The 13,043-nt window shown below is 40.5% G+C and overlaps 1 protein-coding gene across 3 annotated transcripts; it reads left to right on the forward strand.

Annotated features, from left to right (window-relative positions):
• Nucleotides 1-402: 402 nt before the first annotated feature.
• Nucleotides 403-5,649, forward strand: LOC148024922 (transcription factor HHO2-like). 3 transcript variants are annotated; one of them, XM_087694598.1, is made up of 6 exons: nucleotides 403-1,267; nucleotides 1,353-1,596; nucleotides 1,681-1,991; nucleotides 2,074-2,515; nucleotides 2,595-2,671; nucleotides 2,764-5,649. In XM_087694598.1, exons 2-6 carry the CDS (start codon nucleotides 1,392-1,394, stop codon nucleotides 3,298-3,300), a joined length of 1,572 nt encoding a protein of 523 aa, XP_087550724.1. In that variant the 5' UTR covers nucleotides 403-1,267; nucleotides 1,353-1,391; the 3' UTR covers nucleotides 3,301-5,649. The 3 variants fall into 3 exon arrangements, with proteins under 3 accessions (XP_087550724.1, XP_087550723.1, XP_087550725.1); XM_087694597.1 differs by having other exon boundaries at nucleotides 404-1,267; nucleotides 1,387-1,596; nucleotides 2,764-5,648; XM_087694599.1 differs by having other exon boundaries at nucleotides 406-1,267; nucleotides 1,387-1,596; nucleotides 1,693-1,991; nucleotides 2,764-5,647.
• Nucleotides 5,650-13,043: the final 7,394 nt, after the last annotated feature.

The following is a 13,043-nucleotide window of genomic DNA, read 5'->3' on the forward strand; positions in this document are numbered from 1 at the left end:
AAATGTTTTTTTGTTATTTCAAAACTGATGAGTGATGAGTCACGAGTGTTTGGTTTCAAAAGCGGGGCTCAGGCTCGCGACGGCTCGAGCATGGAATTCCCGAAAGATTCTGTTGTGGGGCGGGGACCACCGAATCCACGTGTCAGCCACGAAGGCAGGCGGCAAGAATCGGGTATGAAAACCGCGGAGATACGGCGCCACGTCAGACGATCCGGCGCCGTGTCTGAGCGGGGGGCCACGTCGGCGGCGAGGAGGGGGAGAGGAGGCGAGGCGCCACGTCAGCGGCCCCCTCTCCTCAGTTCAGGTATATTCTTTTTTGTTTTTTCTAATATTCCATTTTTTCCACCTGTATTGTCCATTTTGTGTATTTCCTGGGAAGAAAGGTCAGGAAAACCCAAAACAACAAAGAAACTCTTCGTTTTCTGCTCGTCGTTATGCTCTCTCTCTCTCTCTCTCTCTCTCTCTCTCCCTCCCTCTCTCTCTCTCTGTGTCTGTGCGTGTCTGTGCGCCAACCTAACCCTAGCGATGGCTTCTCCATCTCACCCGTCACTGCAGTTGGAATCTTTCAACTCGTGATCCTCCAGACGGACTTTTAGCTCCCCCCTCCCTCCTTCCTTCCTTCCTTCCTTCCTTACGTTTCCTTCCTTGCCTCCCTCCCTCCCTCCCTCCCTCCTTTAATTTCCTCCACTATCCATGTCCTTCCCCTTTGTTTGCTCCCTTCTCCTCTGCAGCTTCCATGGCTTCTCGATGCTTCTTGCATTCCTCAGCGCGGCCTTCTCCGGAGGGCACACTCTCAGAGACGGTCAAAGAGCCTTGCTGCTAATCTCCTCTTCCATGCTGTGAGCCCCCCCCCCTCTCTCTCTCTCTACACACATTCCAGCGTAGACTGTTAGATTCTCAGCCTTTTTCCTTGGCACGCCTTGTAAACTCGCCTTTTCGAGCTCGCGCTCTCCCCTCTCTCCACTTGTCCCTCCCTCCCTCTCTTTCTGTGCAGTGATTTCTGACCCTTTATTCCTACCTTGTTCCGGTTTATAGCTTCTGTTGCACTCCTTTGCACCGGAGACGGCGGGGCGGAAGAAGAGCTTCTTCCTATGATCGTGCCTGTGTCAGCCTTTTTGCATTGCGCTGCAAAGAAAGGTCGTTTTCCTTTGCTTTCAAGGCAGCAGTCCTCCTTGGATCTAAAGGCATTGCCGGACGGACTCGCAGTCCCAGAAGACATTTGAACCCCCGCTGAGGTTCCTTGTCGAAATCATTCGAGGTGGATAAGGTAAGCTATGCTCTGTCTCTCTGTCTCTCTCTCATTCTCACTAGCCTACACATTCTTTCTGATGAATTTTAGCTTCAACTAGCAGCCTCCTGAGCCAAATGGTGGTGTCTTACACACAGGCATTATGGGATCCCCCACAGAACTCATGCTTGAATGTAGGCCTCGGCCTGCCGTAGTGTTCAATGGCCTTCGTAATGCCTGCTTCAGTGAGGATCACCTGGAACGGGTACGCCGGCTTGAGGTTTACCTCAGGGCCTTGGAAGAGGAGCGCAAGAAGATAGAAGCCTTTAAAAGAGAGCTTCCTTTTTGCATGCAGCTGTTGCAGGAGGGTAATTATCCTCACTTCTCAAATGTTTCTCATTTTGCTTTAGTGGTAGGGTTGTGGGAGACCCTAAATTTTTTGGGTTTTAAAGCTGTATTTGCAGCTATTGAGTCCTCAAAAGAGCTGCTCGCAGACAGCCTGACCTCTTCATATAGTCGGCAATTACAGCAGTACCTTGCAAGCGGAGGTTATCAAGAGAAAGACTCAGTTTATCAGACCTCTAATGACAAAGTTATGTTGGATGAGTACATGCCTGTGAAAAAGCCGATTGTCTCTGTGGTAAAATGTGATGAGGATCGGGGACAGGACCAGAAGACAACTTGCTTGCATGGAAATGGCAGCAGTGTCCCTACTGTGCAGCTTTGGAGCCCTCAACCTGAGCTCAATGGCTATAGCCAGGAGGTAGATTTCTCGCAATAGAATATTACTCTTCATCTATTGTGATTGTTTCTCCAGTTGATGCGATTGCGATGTGCATATGCAGAGGTGTCAGTCAAGTCTATCTGCTGAAAAGACATGCTCTCAGCCCATACAGGAGCAAGCATTCAGTTCTTCTTCAAAGCCATTTTTTCATTCAAAGCAGAAATCAGGTGGGGCATTTCTTCCCTTTTCACGGGATAGGAAGATTGTTCAGCCCACTCCAAGGCCTGGGGCCATCAACCCCACAGATCTGGCTCTTGCTTGCCTAGATCAGGAGGTTAACCCACCTTCAGTTTGTGAAAACTCTGGGAATTCACTCAATCCTAGCAGGACCAGATCGAAGGAGAATGCTCTACAGCAACCTAAGGACACTGCTGTGAAGGGCAATGGAAATGTAACTGATGGATCGAACACCAGCCAGCCTGCAAGGAAAGCAAGGAGATGTTGGTCTCCTGAACTCCATCGCCGCTTTGTTAATGCTTTGCATCAACTAGGTGGATCTCAAGGTAACTTTTTTCCAAGAGGCATTGTTTGAGTTTGGCTTCCTCAAACCAAAACACTCTGTAACTTTTTCTCTGTTAACAGTTGCAACTCCAAAACAAATCAGAGAACTAATGAAAGTGGATGGTCTGACCAATGATGAAGTTAAGAGCCATCTCCAGGTATGTGGCTTGGTAGTTGGGTAACTTTGTTCTATTTTACAATTTGGAACTGCATGAGACCACTGACAGTCACTTTTTTTTCCTTCTTCCAGAAATATCGATTGCATACTAGAAGACCAAGCCCCTCTCAAAGTGCCACTCCTCAGGCACCACAAGTTGTCATGCTTGGTGGGATATGGGTACCCCCTGAGTATAGTCCACATTCTCCACCCCAGCAAGTTCCACCACTCTATAGCTCTGCAAGGGATCCTCAATCTTGCCAGACACCACTTTCACTGGAGCTGCATCCTCGAATATGTTCGTCTGGTCCAATGGTGCATTCGTCTGTATACTGCAAGCAGCAATCTGTTCCGGCACATTCTCAAAATTCACCTGCTGGGCCCTTGCAGCTCATGAGTCATTCCTCCTTGGGCATTCATGGGTCAGGGGATACTGGCGTGGAAGAAAGCGTGGGAGAAGATGGCAAATCTGAGAACTCCAGCTGGAAGGGTCAAAAGCCTGGACCATTGTATGAAATGGAGGAGATGGAGGATCAAAGGAGCCTTGACAGAAGTGTGAATGGAAGCCAGTCAGATTGTACTCGGGAAGATGAAACAGACACTGATGATAGCAGAAGTACACACATGTAGAAAATCTATAATGTAGAATGGTATCGTTTGTGATAAAATCTTAATCATGGTTGTTGACTATTCATGCCTTAAAACTGGGTTGGTCAAAGCCTTGGACCAAGTCAAACTGACCCTTTCATAGACATATACTGAGTAGGTCACTAACTCTGTAACTATTTTTTGATGCTTGGATTCACATGAACTCTTTTTGACAAGAGAGCGAAATCCAATGTTATTCTGGTAGGCCTTATTGGACAAAGAGAATGCCATTCCTTGAGGCTTTTTTGTTATTTTGGGATGATACTGTGAGGCAGATAAGAGCAAGAGGACTATTTGAAATTCCTCACCTTCTAGAGCTATATTAGATAAGTTCAGGTATAAATCACTGCATGAGAGCTGCCTCTACTTGAAACTCCAAAATTTCTCCTTGTTTTAGTGTAAAATGAAGAAGTTACTTGTTGGATATTCACAAGAGGAGCCAATGTCAAGTTTCCCAAGGTCAGGTTTTATATCCTTAAAACATTGGTGCACCTTTTGAGGGGTTTGGCACTTGCATTTAGTATTATAAGCTTGTTAGGTATGATGCAAAAAAGTGCAGATAAATATGAAAGCAAATAAGGCTGGTTATGCACCAAATGGCAGATGCCCAACCCCTACCCAGACTGTGGGCATGCAATTTTTGAAACTGGGCATAGACATGGGCACAAAGCCTTTACACACCAAAAGGACACATTTTGCAAAAAGTGAAAATTGTTATATTTATAAATTTTTGATTGGTTGGAAATACAAAAAGTGCACACTTGTCCATCACTAAACAAATGGGTGGGGGAGACTCCCCGTCCAAAAGTAGGCAAGGGGAGTTCACCTGTTTAACAGGTAAACAATAGGTCATGTCCTCTCTAGTGTGTAAAGGATTGCGGACGCCCAACCCTTAAAGAAGTATTTTGATTGGCTAATACTTGCAAAGTAGGTGTGCCATTTGGTGTGTAACCAGCCTAAGAAATAGCTTGTTTGTGCTTACATGCTCCAACATGACTCGAATGATTGTATATACACATGGATTACTAATATGTGTTCAATTGGCAAGGGGTGTTCTAATGATCCAATGTGATAGTTTTATTCATCATTCTCTGGCAACAATTTTAGTGTGCTCACCTGGCATTGTTTTCAGATGTTTTGAGTTTGAAATATTCAGAGACATGTGATGTTTACTGAAACATTGGATCATTCTCTGGCAACAATTTTACCTTGCTGACTGGTATTTATTTCAGATGATTTGAATTGGAAATTTTCATGAGACGAGTTGTCTACCAGGATTTTATTGTGTATTTGCGAATTTGATTGTGGATTTATTACGTTCACTTTTGATCATTTATATTTGTCTGATGTTGCTTGAGCTGTTGGTTGTATCCTGCAACATGCATTTCATGGTGCAGCAACTGAGCTGAAACTTCACCAAGCTATTGTGCAGAAAGTTGGTCGACTCACAACTTACAAATCTTCATGCTAGGGGGTGCTTATATGAGGGATTCACTATGGTCTCATCCTCCAACCATTGTATTGAGTTTGCAGCACACTTCATGGTGCAGCAACTGAGCTGAAACTTCACCGAGCTATTGTGCAGCATGTTGGTTAGCTCCGAACTCAATTCTTCAATGCTAGGGGGTACATATATGAGGGATCCACGATGTTCTCATCCTTGGACCATTATATCGAGTTTGCAACCCACATTTCATGGTGCAGCAACTGAGCTGTAACTTCACCAAGCTACTGTGCAGAAAGTTGGTTGACTCCGAACGATGCGCAACTCACAAATCTTCAAACCAGAGGGTGCTTATATGAAGGATACATGATGCTCTCATCCTCCGACAATTATGCGGTGATATCTTCTACAAACTGTATCAGACCGAGTATTCTGCAAAGAATGCGTAGCTGATTTGTAGTGAACTGCTGCCTGGCCTCACTCTTGCAGTAAATGCAGTTGTATCATCCCTTCACTTTGACAAGTTTTAAAGGGGCAAAAGAGTAGGATGTGCAAGAAGAAGAGCACTAAGGCCCATCAAGAAAGAGCTCTAATTGGAATTTGCCATGGAACTCCACCTCATGTGGAGTACCTTGAGAGTTGGGTTTGAAATAATTGGGAAGGCTGGGGATGCAGATTCCAAAGAGCAGGCGATGCAGTATGTACCTGACAAGTATTTTTTATTCCTCTTTGAAACATAATAGATGGTCCTTAATTTTATGAGCTATGGGCAGTGGATAGTGAAAAGCTATTCCTTGTCACTACACAAACAAGCTCCATAGTTTGATCCCATTGGACCTCTAACCTCAAAAATCCTAGTTTCATTTTAGTTCCCAAATCTCCCTCTGAATCTATACCCTTTCTTGAGAATTGTGGTTTTTCCTCTAGAAAAGGTAAGGGTAGAGAATGGTTGTAGATAATAACCTTGGAGGACATCCTTAGGTGGAACTAGATGCGGGTCAAATAGCTAACTGGTTTTTCAAGCATTATCGATTCAGAAGTTAATCTCATTATGAACGACAAATTCTATAAATTTGCTAAATTTATGCTTCAAATGTCTCAAGGTAAGACATTTCATTAGGGATTGCCTTGACATTGATCCTCCTCAAGCTTCTCCTTCCTACTAGATTGTCTAACCATAAGATGATTGTTTCGAGTCAATAAACAAGGGAATAATAAAAATATTAAAAAATCATAAAATACCAAAGCCAAAAAATCAAAGTCTACTAATATGTATGCACCCTTGTTTAAGGAGCCTTCTTAACATTTTTGATGCCCAAATGACATGGCTTGGACATAATTGAGAAGGAGGAATCTATAGTAGAGTAAGGAATCCGTAGTAGAATGTAGGTAATGTAGTTATGCATCCAACAACTATTTTTCCCTCTTTGAAAATAATAGATGGTTTTGAATGTTCTCAACTATGGACAATGGGTGTTGAAAAGTTCCTCATGTCCATATAGAAAGAGACTCCAAAGTTTGATCCCATTAGACCTAAACCCTTAAAATCCTAGTTTGGGTTGAATTCTCAAATTAAATTCCCCTCTTAAACCTTAGAATTTTAGCTTCTTCTCTTGGAGCAATTATAGGCCAAAATCTAGTTGTAGATATCAACCCAAGATGGCATCTTCATGTCCTAGTGCAATTAGATGCAAGTGAAAAATTGGTGAAATTTCAACTATGAATTGATTCAAAAGGTAATGCCAAAGTTTGCCAAATGTATGCTTCAAATGTTTGAAGGTAGGATGTTTCAGTAGGGATTGCCATGTCCTTAAAGCCTATTGAGGCTTCTCCACCCCAATAGACTCTCAAACCAAAGGATGATGGTTTCCAGACAATAAATAAGAGTTTAACCGACCCTGACAAATTTGATGCCTCAAATGAGATAGGGAAAACTAGCAACCAACCTAATCATCAACAAGTTGTTTTGAAATCTAATGAGGATGGGGTGCTTGTTGATGAAGCTCAATCTTGAATAGAGAACCCTAATCTATATCTAGATGCCTAAGCTAATGAAATAATATCTCCCAAGCTAAGCAAGAGGAACTCCTATATGGTAATATCTAGTTGGTTGACCTCAATCAACAACTAACCCAAAAAGATAAGATATTTCCCCAAATTTCCAAAAGAAGATATTCCAAAGTAGGCTAGATGAAAGAAATCTACTTAAACAAGATAAAGATAGTCAAAAGAAAGGAAAATCACATTAAAAATTAACCATCTTGAAATCATGTAAGATTCTATTATTTAACACTATTTGAAAACCACAAGTGTATCATTACTTAAAAACCTTAATGATGCATCCAAAGAATATACTAGGCAATTTATCAACCATTCATTCCAATAAGAGCGAAATAGCTTCCATTGGGATTAGTAATAAAATACCCCCTAATCTCAAAACGATCTTTTGACTGTAACAACAAATGGGTAGTTGTGCACTTTATATATGCAATAGGCAATGCCCAAGATAGGGATAAAATATGGAATTCCTTTTTAGTGTCCCCTTATGCTTGTAGGAGATTTTAGTATGGTAGATACCATACAAGATAGATATCTCAATCAAAAAAACATTTAATAAGTCAAGGAATTATGAAACCAATGTAAATCTCTTCATTGTTTAGTTGACATTAGTTAGAACATTGGTTAAACTTAGGCCAACAACATAAAAGGCTCTAATATTAGGGAAACTACATTGAGCGAATTTTATATATCCTTTGACTTAACCTCTACATTTCTCACTATTGCATGTAAAATGCAAGAATATACTTTTGTCTTGCCACTATCCTTTTCAGTTCTTCCTATCAAATAATGATACCACAATGAAAGCAAGTTGGTAGGCCACACAAACCTAACTCTCATTAAAATCATCCTAGTATGAGAATATTAAACATATTTGGATGAGGGCATTCTTAGAAAATATAACCTTGCCCAAGTCTAGAATATAGCCATTAAAGACATTGAGGAATTTCTTACAATAAATATACATGAGTCACTTTAGGAAGAGAATATAGTTTAGGAATTCCAAGTATACTCATTGTTTTAATTCGGAAAAAAGAATTGAGCAAAGTGAGAATCCTTTCCAAGAGGAGCTTATTAGAACTAGGATGGAGCTTCAGCTACATACTAGAGCATGATGGGCAGATAAGGTTGAGAAACAAAAGAAATGTTTGGTCTACTCAAGAAAAGGAAAGAAAGGGACATCATCCCCCCCTTCTCAAGTCAGATGGTACAAGACCTCAAGACAATCAAGATAACATAAAATTGTCAAACTCTTTCATTGCCAATAAATTTAGTTTATAGACAACCACTAGTCCTAAATGTACCTAAGCTAGAGGCCTTGTATTATCAATGATATCATGGCCTTTGAAATAATTGGCACCCTTGACTTTCTAGCAAGAGACAAAAGCCGAGGACTAGATGGGATCCCTAATGAATTTTTTAAATAATTAAAAGAATACTAAATTAACCTCTTGCTACTTATAGAAAAAGAATCTATGTGATATGATGCACTCCTTACAATATCAATTGTTGCGATATCAATTGTGGGGCAATCAAGCTTATCCATAAGAGCGAAGAAAATGATAATCTATCAAACTAGAGAATAATAACTTGCCTCACTTTTGCTTACAAAATTTTTGCCAAGGCTATGGAAGAAGGCTATGATCTCACCTTAATGGGTGGATAAGGAAAAAATAAACATGCTTTATTATCTTAACTCCATCATAGCTCTATGGGAAGGAGTAGAAACTACTCAAGAAAAGAACCAAGTCTGTGTTTTTTGGAGATAAAATTTGATAAAGCATATGAGAAAAATATTCATTAGATACATGGGTATTCTATTCGGCAATGCATCAACTAGATTAACAACAAATGGTGAATTGTCTTACCCCTTTCCCTCCATTGTTTTCCATAATTGCAGACTCACTTGGATGGTTCATCTAATTAGAAGTTGAAGTTGGTTAGCTCAAAGGGATTAAGTTACCTAATAACCAATATATGGTATTGAATTACTTTGTTGACATGGCACTATTAATGATGATCCCACTTCAATGGGCTTGCTTTTGGAGCTTTGTTCAAATATTTTGCAAGGCATTTGGCAATTTAAATTGTTAGTAGATATCTTGTATGTTTTCTTATGTGTATATCTCGTGCTTGTGAGCCCCAATTTGACTTAGATGAGGATTTTGGGAGCTTTGTCAGTCTAGTATACTATGAATGTTAGTCTTCTCCATTTCGAGCACATTAACTAGAGATTAGGATTTCTTCTCCATTCCATCCATGGATTTGATTTCATCCTATCCGCATTGCACAATAATGACTTAGTGGAGTGCATTGCTATTTTAGCCACATGGGTAGTTGGGTAGATTTGTCTTTACCTTGTGTATCTTGATTTTGGTGCTGTCTTTTGATGTTTTAGTTGATTGGCCTATTTTTGGCTCTAGTGTCTATCTAGAGGCTTTCCTAGTCAATGCCTTCATACATTTTTTGATAATCCATCATTCCATCCATAATCATTCTTGTTTCTCTTCCTCAATTAGACAGTTGTTCATCATTTCCACACCCTCACTAATGCACCTTCACAATGTCTAGGGATTGATTATGTGCATTCTTGCATTGGTGTTTTTGGACCAATGTTCCTTATGTTCTTTTGCATTTCATCTTTGTTTTTGATATTCTCTTCCTATTCCTCTTTCCTTGCACACTCTCACATGGTATTATCTCTAAGCAAAGAGCCCCCTTTTTGCAATGTTGTCCCTGACCTGCTATGTTTTTATCATCTATTGTCAAATGACTTTTTTTGGACCAATCCCTTCTCTACCTTTTGATAGTGCCAAACATTAGTTTGCAACACATAAAACATACACTCTCAACATTAAGCAATTCAATTTTCACCTCATAGCAATCCCCCAAAAGCTCAGCATCTAGTAGGCTTCAATTTGCAAGCATAGTCTTTTTGCCCCTTTTAGTTGAAGTAAGCCCTCAAAGAAGGTCATCTCATATAGTTAGGTAGCCTAAAAAGGGAGCATTTGGATCAAGTAGCAAATTATGTGCACATTTTTTCATGTTATTTTGCCTTCTTGAGGCCTTTGAAGTCAAAACACAATGCCCATCGAAATGGGATATGTTTTCTTGATTTTTTATAGGTATCTAAAGGCTACACATAGGATATCGATACAATGGTAAGATTGGATGGAGAGGGTCTCCCAAAGGGATCATGAGGAACACAAAAGCGATGGTCCAGATTGTGAAGATTGGCATTTCAATGATAGTGATTGTGAGGATCATCATGAGGACTACCAAGATTGGGAGAATCAACACAAAGACATCCATGGTTGAGTGGATCCAAATGATTGCTTTGAAGACCTCATATATTGTCACATGGATCGAGATACATCCCACTATCCCTTCATAATTCCCATCTAATTTCATCATCCACATCTTCCATTCTTTGGAAGGTCATCATGGCTGCCACCCTCAATTTAGCTGCCCATTCTTGATGAACTCTTGAAGAATGACAAGCATAATAACTTGAATTGGGCCATATGGTCATTGCATGATCGAGTGTGTCTTAGACACTTATGATCTTAGGGAGTTCATCACTCTCCCTACTTGTTGTCTCTTAGTGGATTCAATGATTAGATCCACACAAGATTTGGCATCCTTATGGGAATAGCTCAATCTCAAGCCTAATCATTCCTCTTCATGAGGTACCTAATTGTACTATCATTCATGTGTGGTGCATCTATCATGTCTCATAGGTTTGGATCCAATTGTGTTCTCTTTACTAGATCAAGACATTCACCCATAGAATAACCCTCAATATGAACTTGTGACAACTTTTGTTGCAGATTCCCCAACCATGAGGGATCACATTTTAAAGAGTAAGTGATATCCGATGGGCTTGCATCATTAAGTAAACATGTCGCTTTAGAAGAGCTTGGTTTGAATTTTTTGTCACATCTCCCATCATAGAAATACTATGTGTTACCATTCATTTCACCTCTAGAGTTCGAGATACCATCTCATGGGAAGTTCGTCCCCACGATACTTGACTAGGATGTATGATATTGGCAGATAGGATTTGAAGGAGTAAGATCTATAAGCCAAGCCTTTGTAGTTGATAGATCAACGAGGAAAGGACAAAAGAAGAAGAAGAAAGGAAAGAAGGCTAAATTATATTTCATTCTCACACTCTAATTTTGACATAGAGATATAGCATAAATGATTTCCCAATTGTCCACACTATGGGAAAACTTGATATCTTAAGGAGAAGTGCTAGAATGAGTATCCTCACATTTCTCATAGTGTGAAGGACTTCTACATCCACATCTACTATTGCCATTTAAATGTATGAGTTAGTTTTCCTTGACATCCATTAGGTGGAGGACTCTACTATAGTTACATGATATCTTAAGGAGAAGTGCTAGAAGAAGTATCCTCACCTCTCCTAGTGTGAAGAATTTCTACATCCGCATCTACTATTGCCATTTTTACAAGTTACTTTTCCTTAACATCCATTTTGGTGGAGGACTCTGCTTCAATTATCTTATCTTTAGAGAGGACTTGGATTGTGGATAATAGATCTCCATTCCCAAGAGGGTACGATCATTGTAGGTGGCATTTCATGAGACCCTATTAGAGGTATTAGCACCGTGTTGATGATGCAACTCAATCATCCATCATTGAGTTCTATATATGAGAGATCTTCCATGTTCTGGATCTCAGGTTCCATCTCCTCTTAGTCTATAACCTTAGTTTCTTTGGTACATGAATCATATTTACAAAGTAGGATATCTTTCTTAGGGATGTACTTCACAATCCATATTTTTGACAAGTCTTTAGGAGTGTGGGATTTATTGGTCATGTTCTCCTTCTTATTTTCATCAGTATCTCCCCATTGCCTCACCCCTCAAGCTACCTTCCATCCCTTAGGTACCTACCCATCCTTCACCCTTTCCTTTGGTGGTTCCCTCTCAGACCCCATATCCCATTTAGAGGGGGCCACTAGTATTGGTGATGTCACATTGAATTCCTTTGGCCTTTCTATGAGCTTCATAGGGGGATTCCCAGGATCATGAGGAGCTCTTTTAGGGAGGCACATTATCTTAGGGCCTTTATCTTGTACAACAATAGCTTCTTTCCCTCTTGTCTGAGCACACTTCCTTGTCTCTAGCATGCCCATTTTGTGTCTTTGATATTTGATTCTTTGCTTTGGTAAGAGTGCTTTAAAATACCTTCGATACATCTTAAGGCTATATCTTCTTATTACAAAAATTTAATGTAGCTCATCGTTTCATAACTAGATACCTTTAGTGTGACTCATTTGAGGCCCTTGCACTTTTGTTGGCTTTTTCATGCTAGTCCTAATAACATGTTTTCATCTAGAGAGGGGATAATGCTATTTGGTTGGACATCTACATAAATGGACAACCTTGAAGTTTACTTGGCTTTATCTTTTATTGGAGTTTTTTCTTCTCTCTCCTTTAACCACACCTAGGATTTGAGAGTGGGGTGTTAGCAGAGCATGTCATTCTTTCTCTCTTTTATGTATATCCCTTTCTTGTGAGCCTTAGTTTGAGTTAAACAAGGACTTTGGGTGTTAACCTCAATTCGAGATGGCAAAAATATGAAGCAAAGAGCGGAAAAATGACAGAAAAAGAGCAAAGGCACAGAGGTGTCCCCTAAAGTTTAAGCTGAGGCAAAAAACACAATTCTAAATGGAAGGCACCTCAAAAAACTTAAAAAACTCTTCAAAAAGAGCACCAGGCTCCCTCTTGTGCCATTTGTAAAAGAATAGATGGGTGTAGGCTTAAGGAATGAGGTGAGAAGAGGGAAATGGGAAAAAGGACCTTGCTACATGGGTGCCCATGGAATTTTAGGGTTTTGTATATAAAGTTCAAAAAGTGAATGGAAGCTCATTCTTTGATGTGTGGCTAACAAGAGTCCTCTCTTCTCCTCTTCTTCTTTTCACCTTGCTTGTGTGTGTGCTCTTGAGAGAGGGAGTGAGGGAGTGTGAGGGAGTGAGTGTGTGGGAGTGAGGGATCAAGAGGGTGAAGCTATTCACCATCTTGAGGATGATTGAGCTAGCATCTAGGATCGTGGAGCTACCGATGTGTGCAATGGAGGAGGCAACTCAATTCAACATCGAGGTAAGCTCACTACACTCGTAGGTTCAAAAATGCGTCGGCTAGGTGAGAGACAGCCATTAGAGCTCGCTTGAAACACTTGAAACAATAAGCGG

The sequence above is a fragment of the Lygodium microphyllum genome, chromosome 15 (assembly GCF_053477565.2).
Source record: "Lygodium microphyllum isolate KBCC chromosome 15, Lygodium_microphyllum_v1.1.10, whole genome shotgun sequence".
In the NCBI taxonomy this organism is placed as follows: domain Eukaryota; kingdom Viridiplantae; phylum Streptophyta; class Polypodiopsida; order Schizaeales; family Lygodiaceae; genus Lygodium; species Lygodium microphyllum.

Bases quoted from the DNA above. Each gene is read 5' to 3' on its own strand.
- LOC148024922 (XM_087694598.1), top strand. From the start codon at position 1,392: ATGGGATCCCCCACAGAACTCATGCTTGAATGTAGGCCTCGGCCTGCC. The intron at 1,597-1,680 runs GTAATTATCCTC...TGGGTTTTAAAG, and splicing joins CATGCAGCTGTTGCAGGAGG to CTGTATTTGCAGCTATTGAG. The intron at 1,992-2,073 runs GTAGATTTCTCG...GTGCATATGCAG, and splicing joins TCAATGGCTATAGCCAGGAG to AGGTGTCAGTCAAGTCTATC.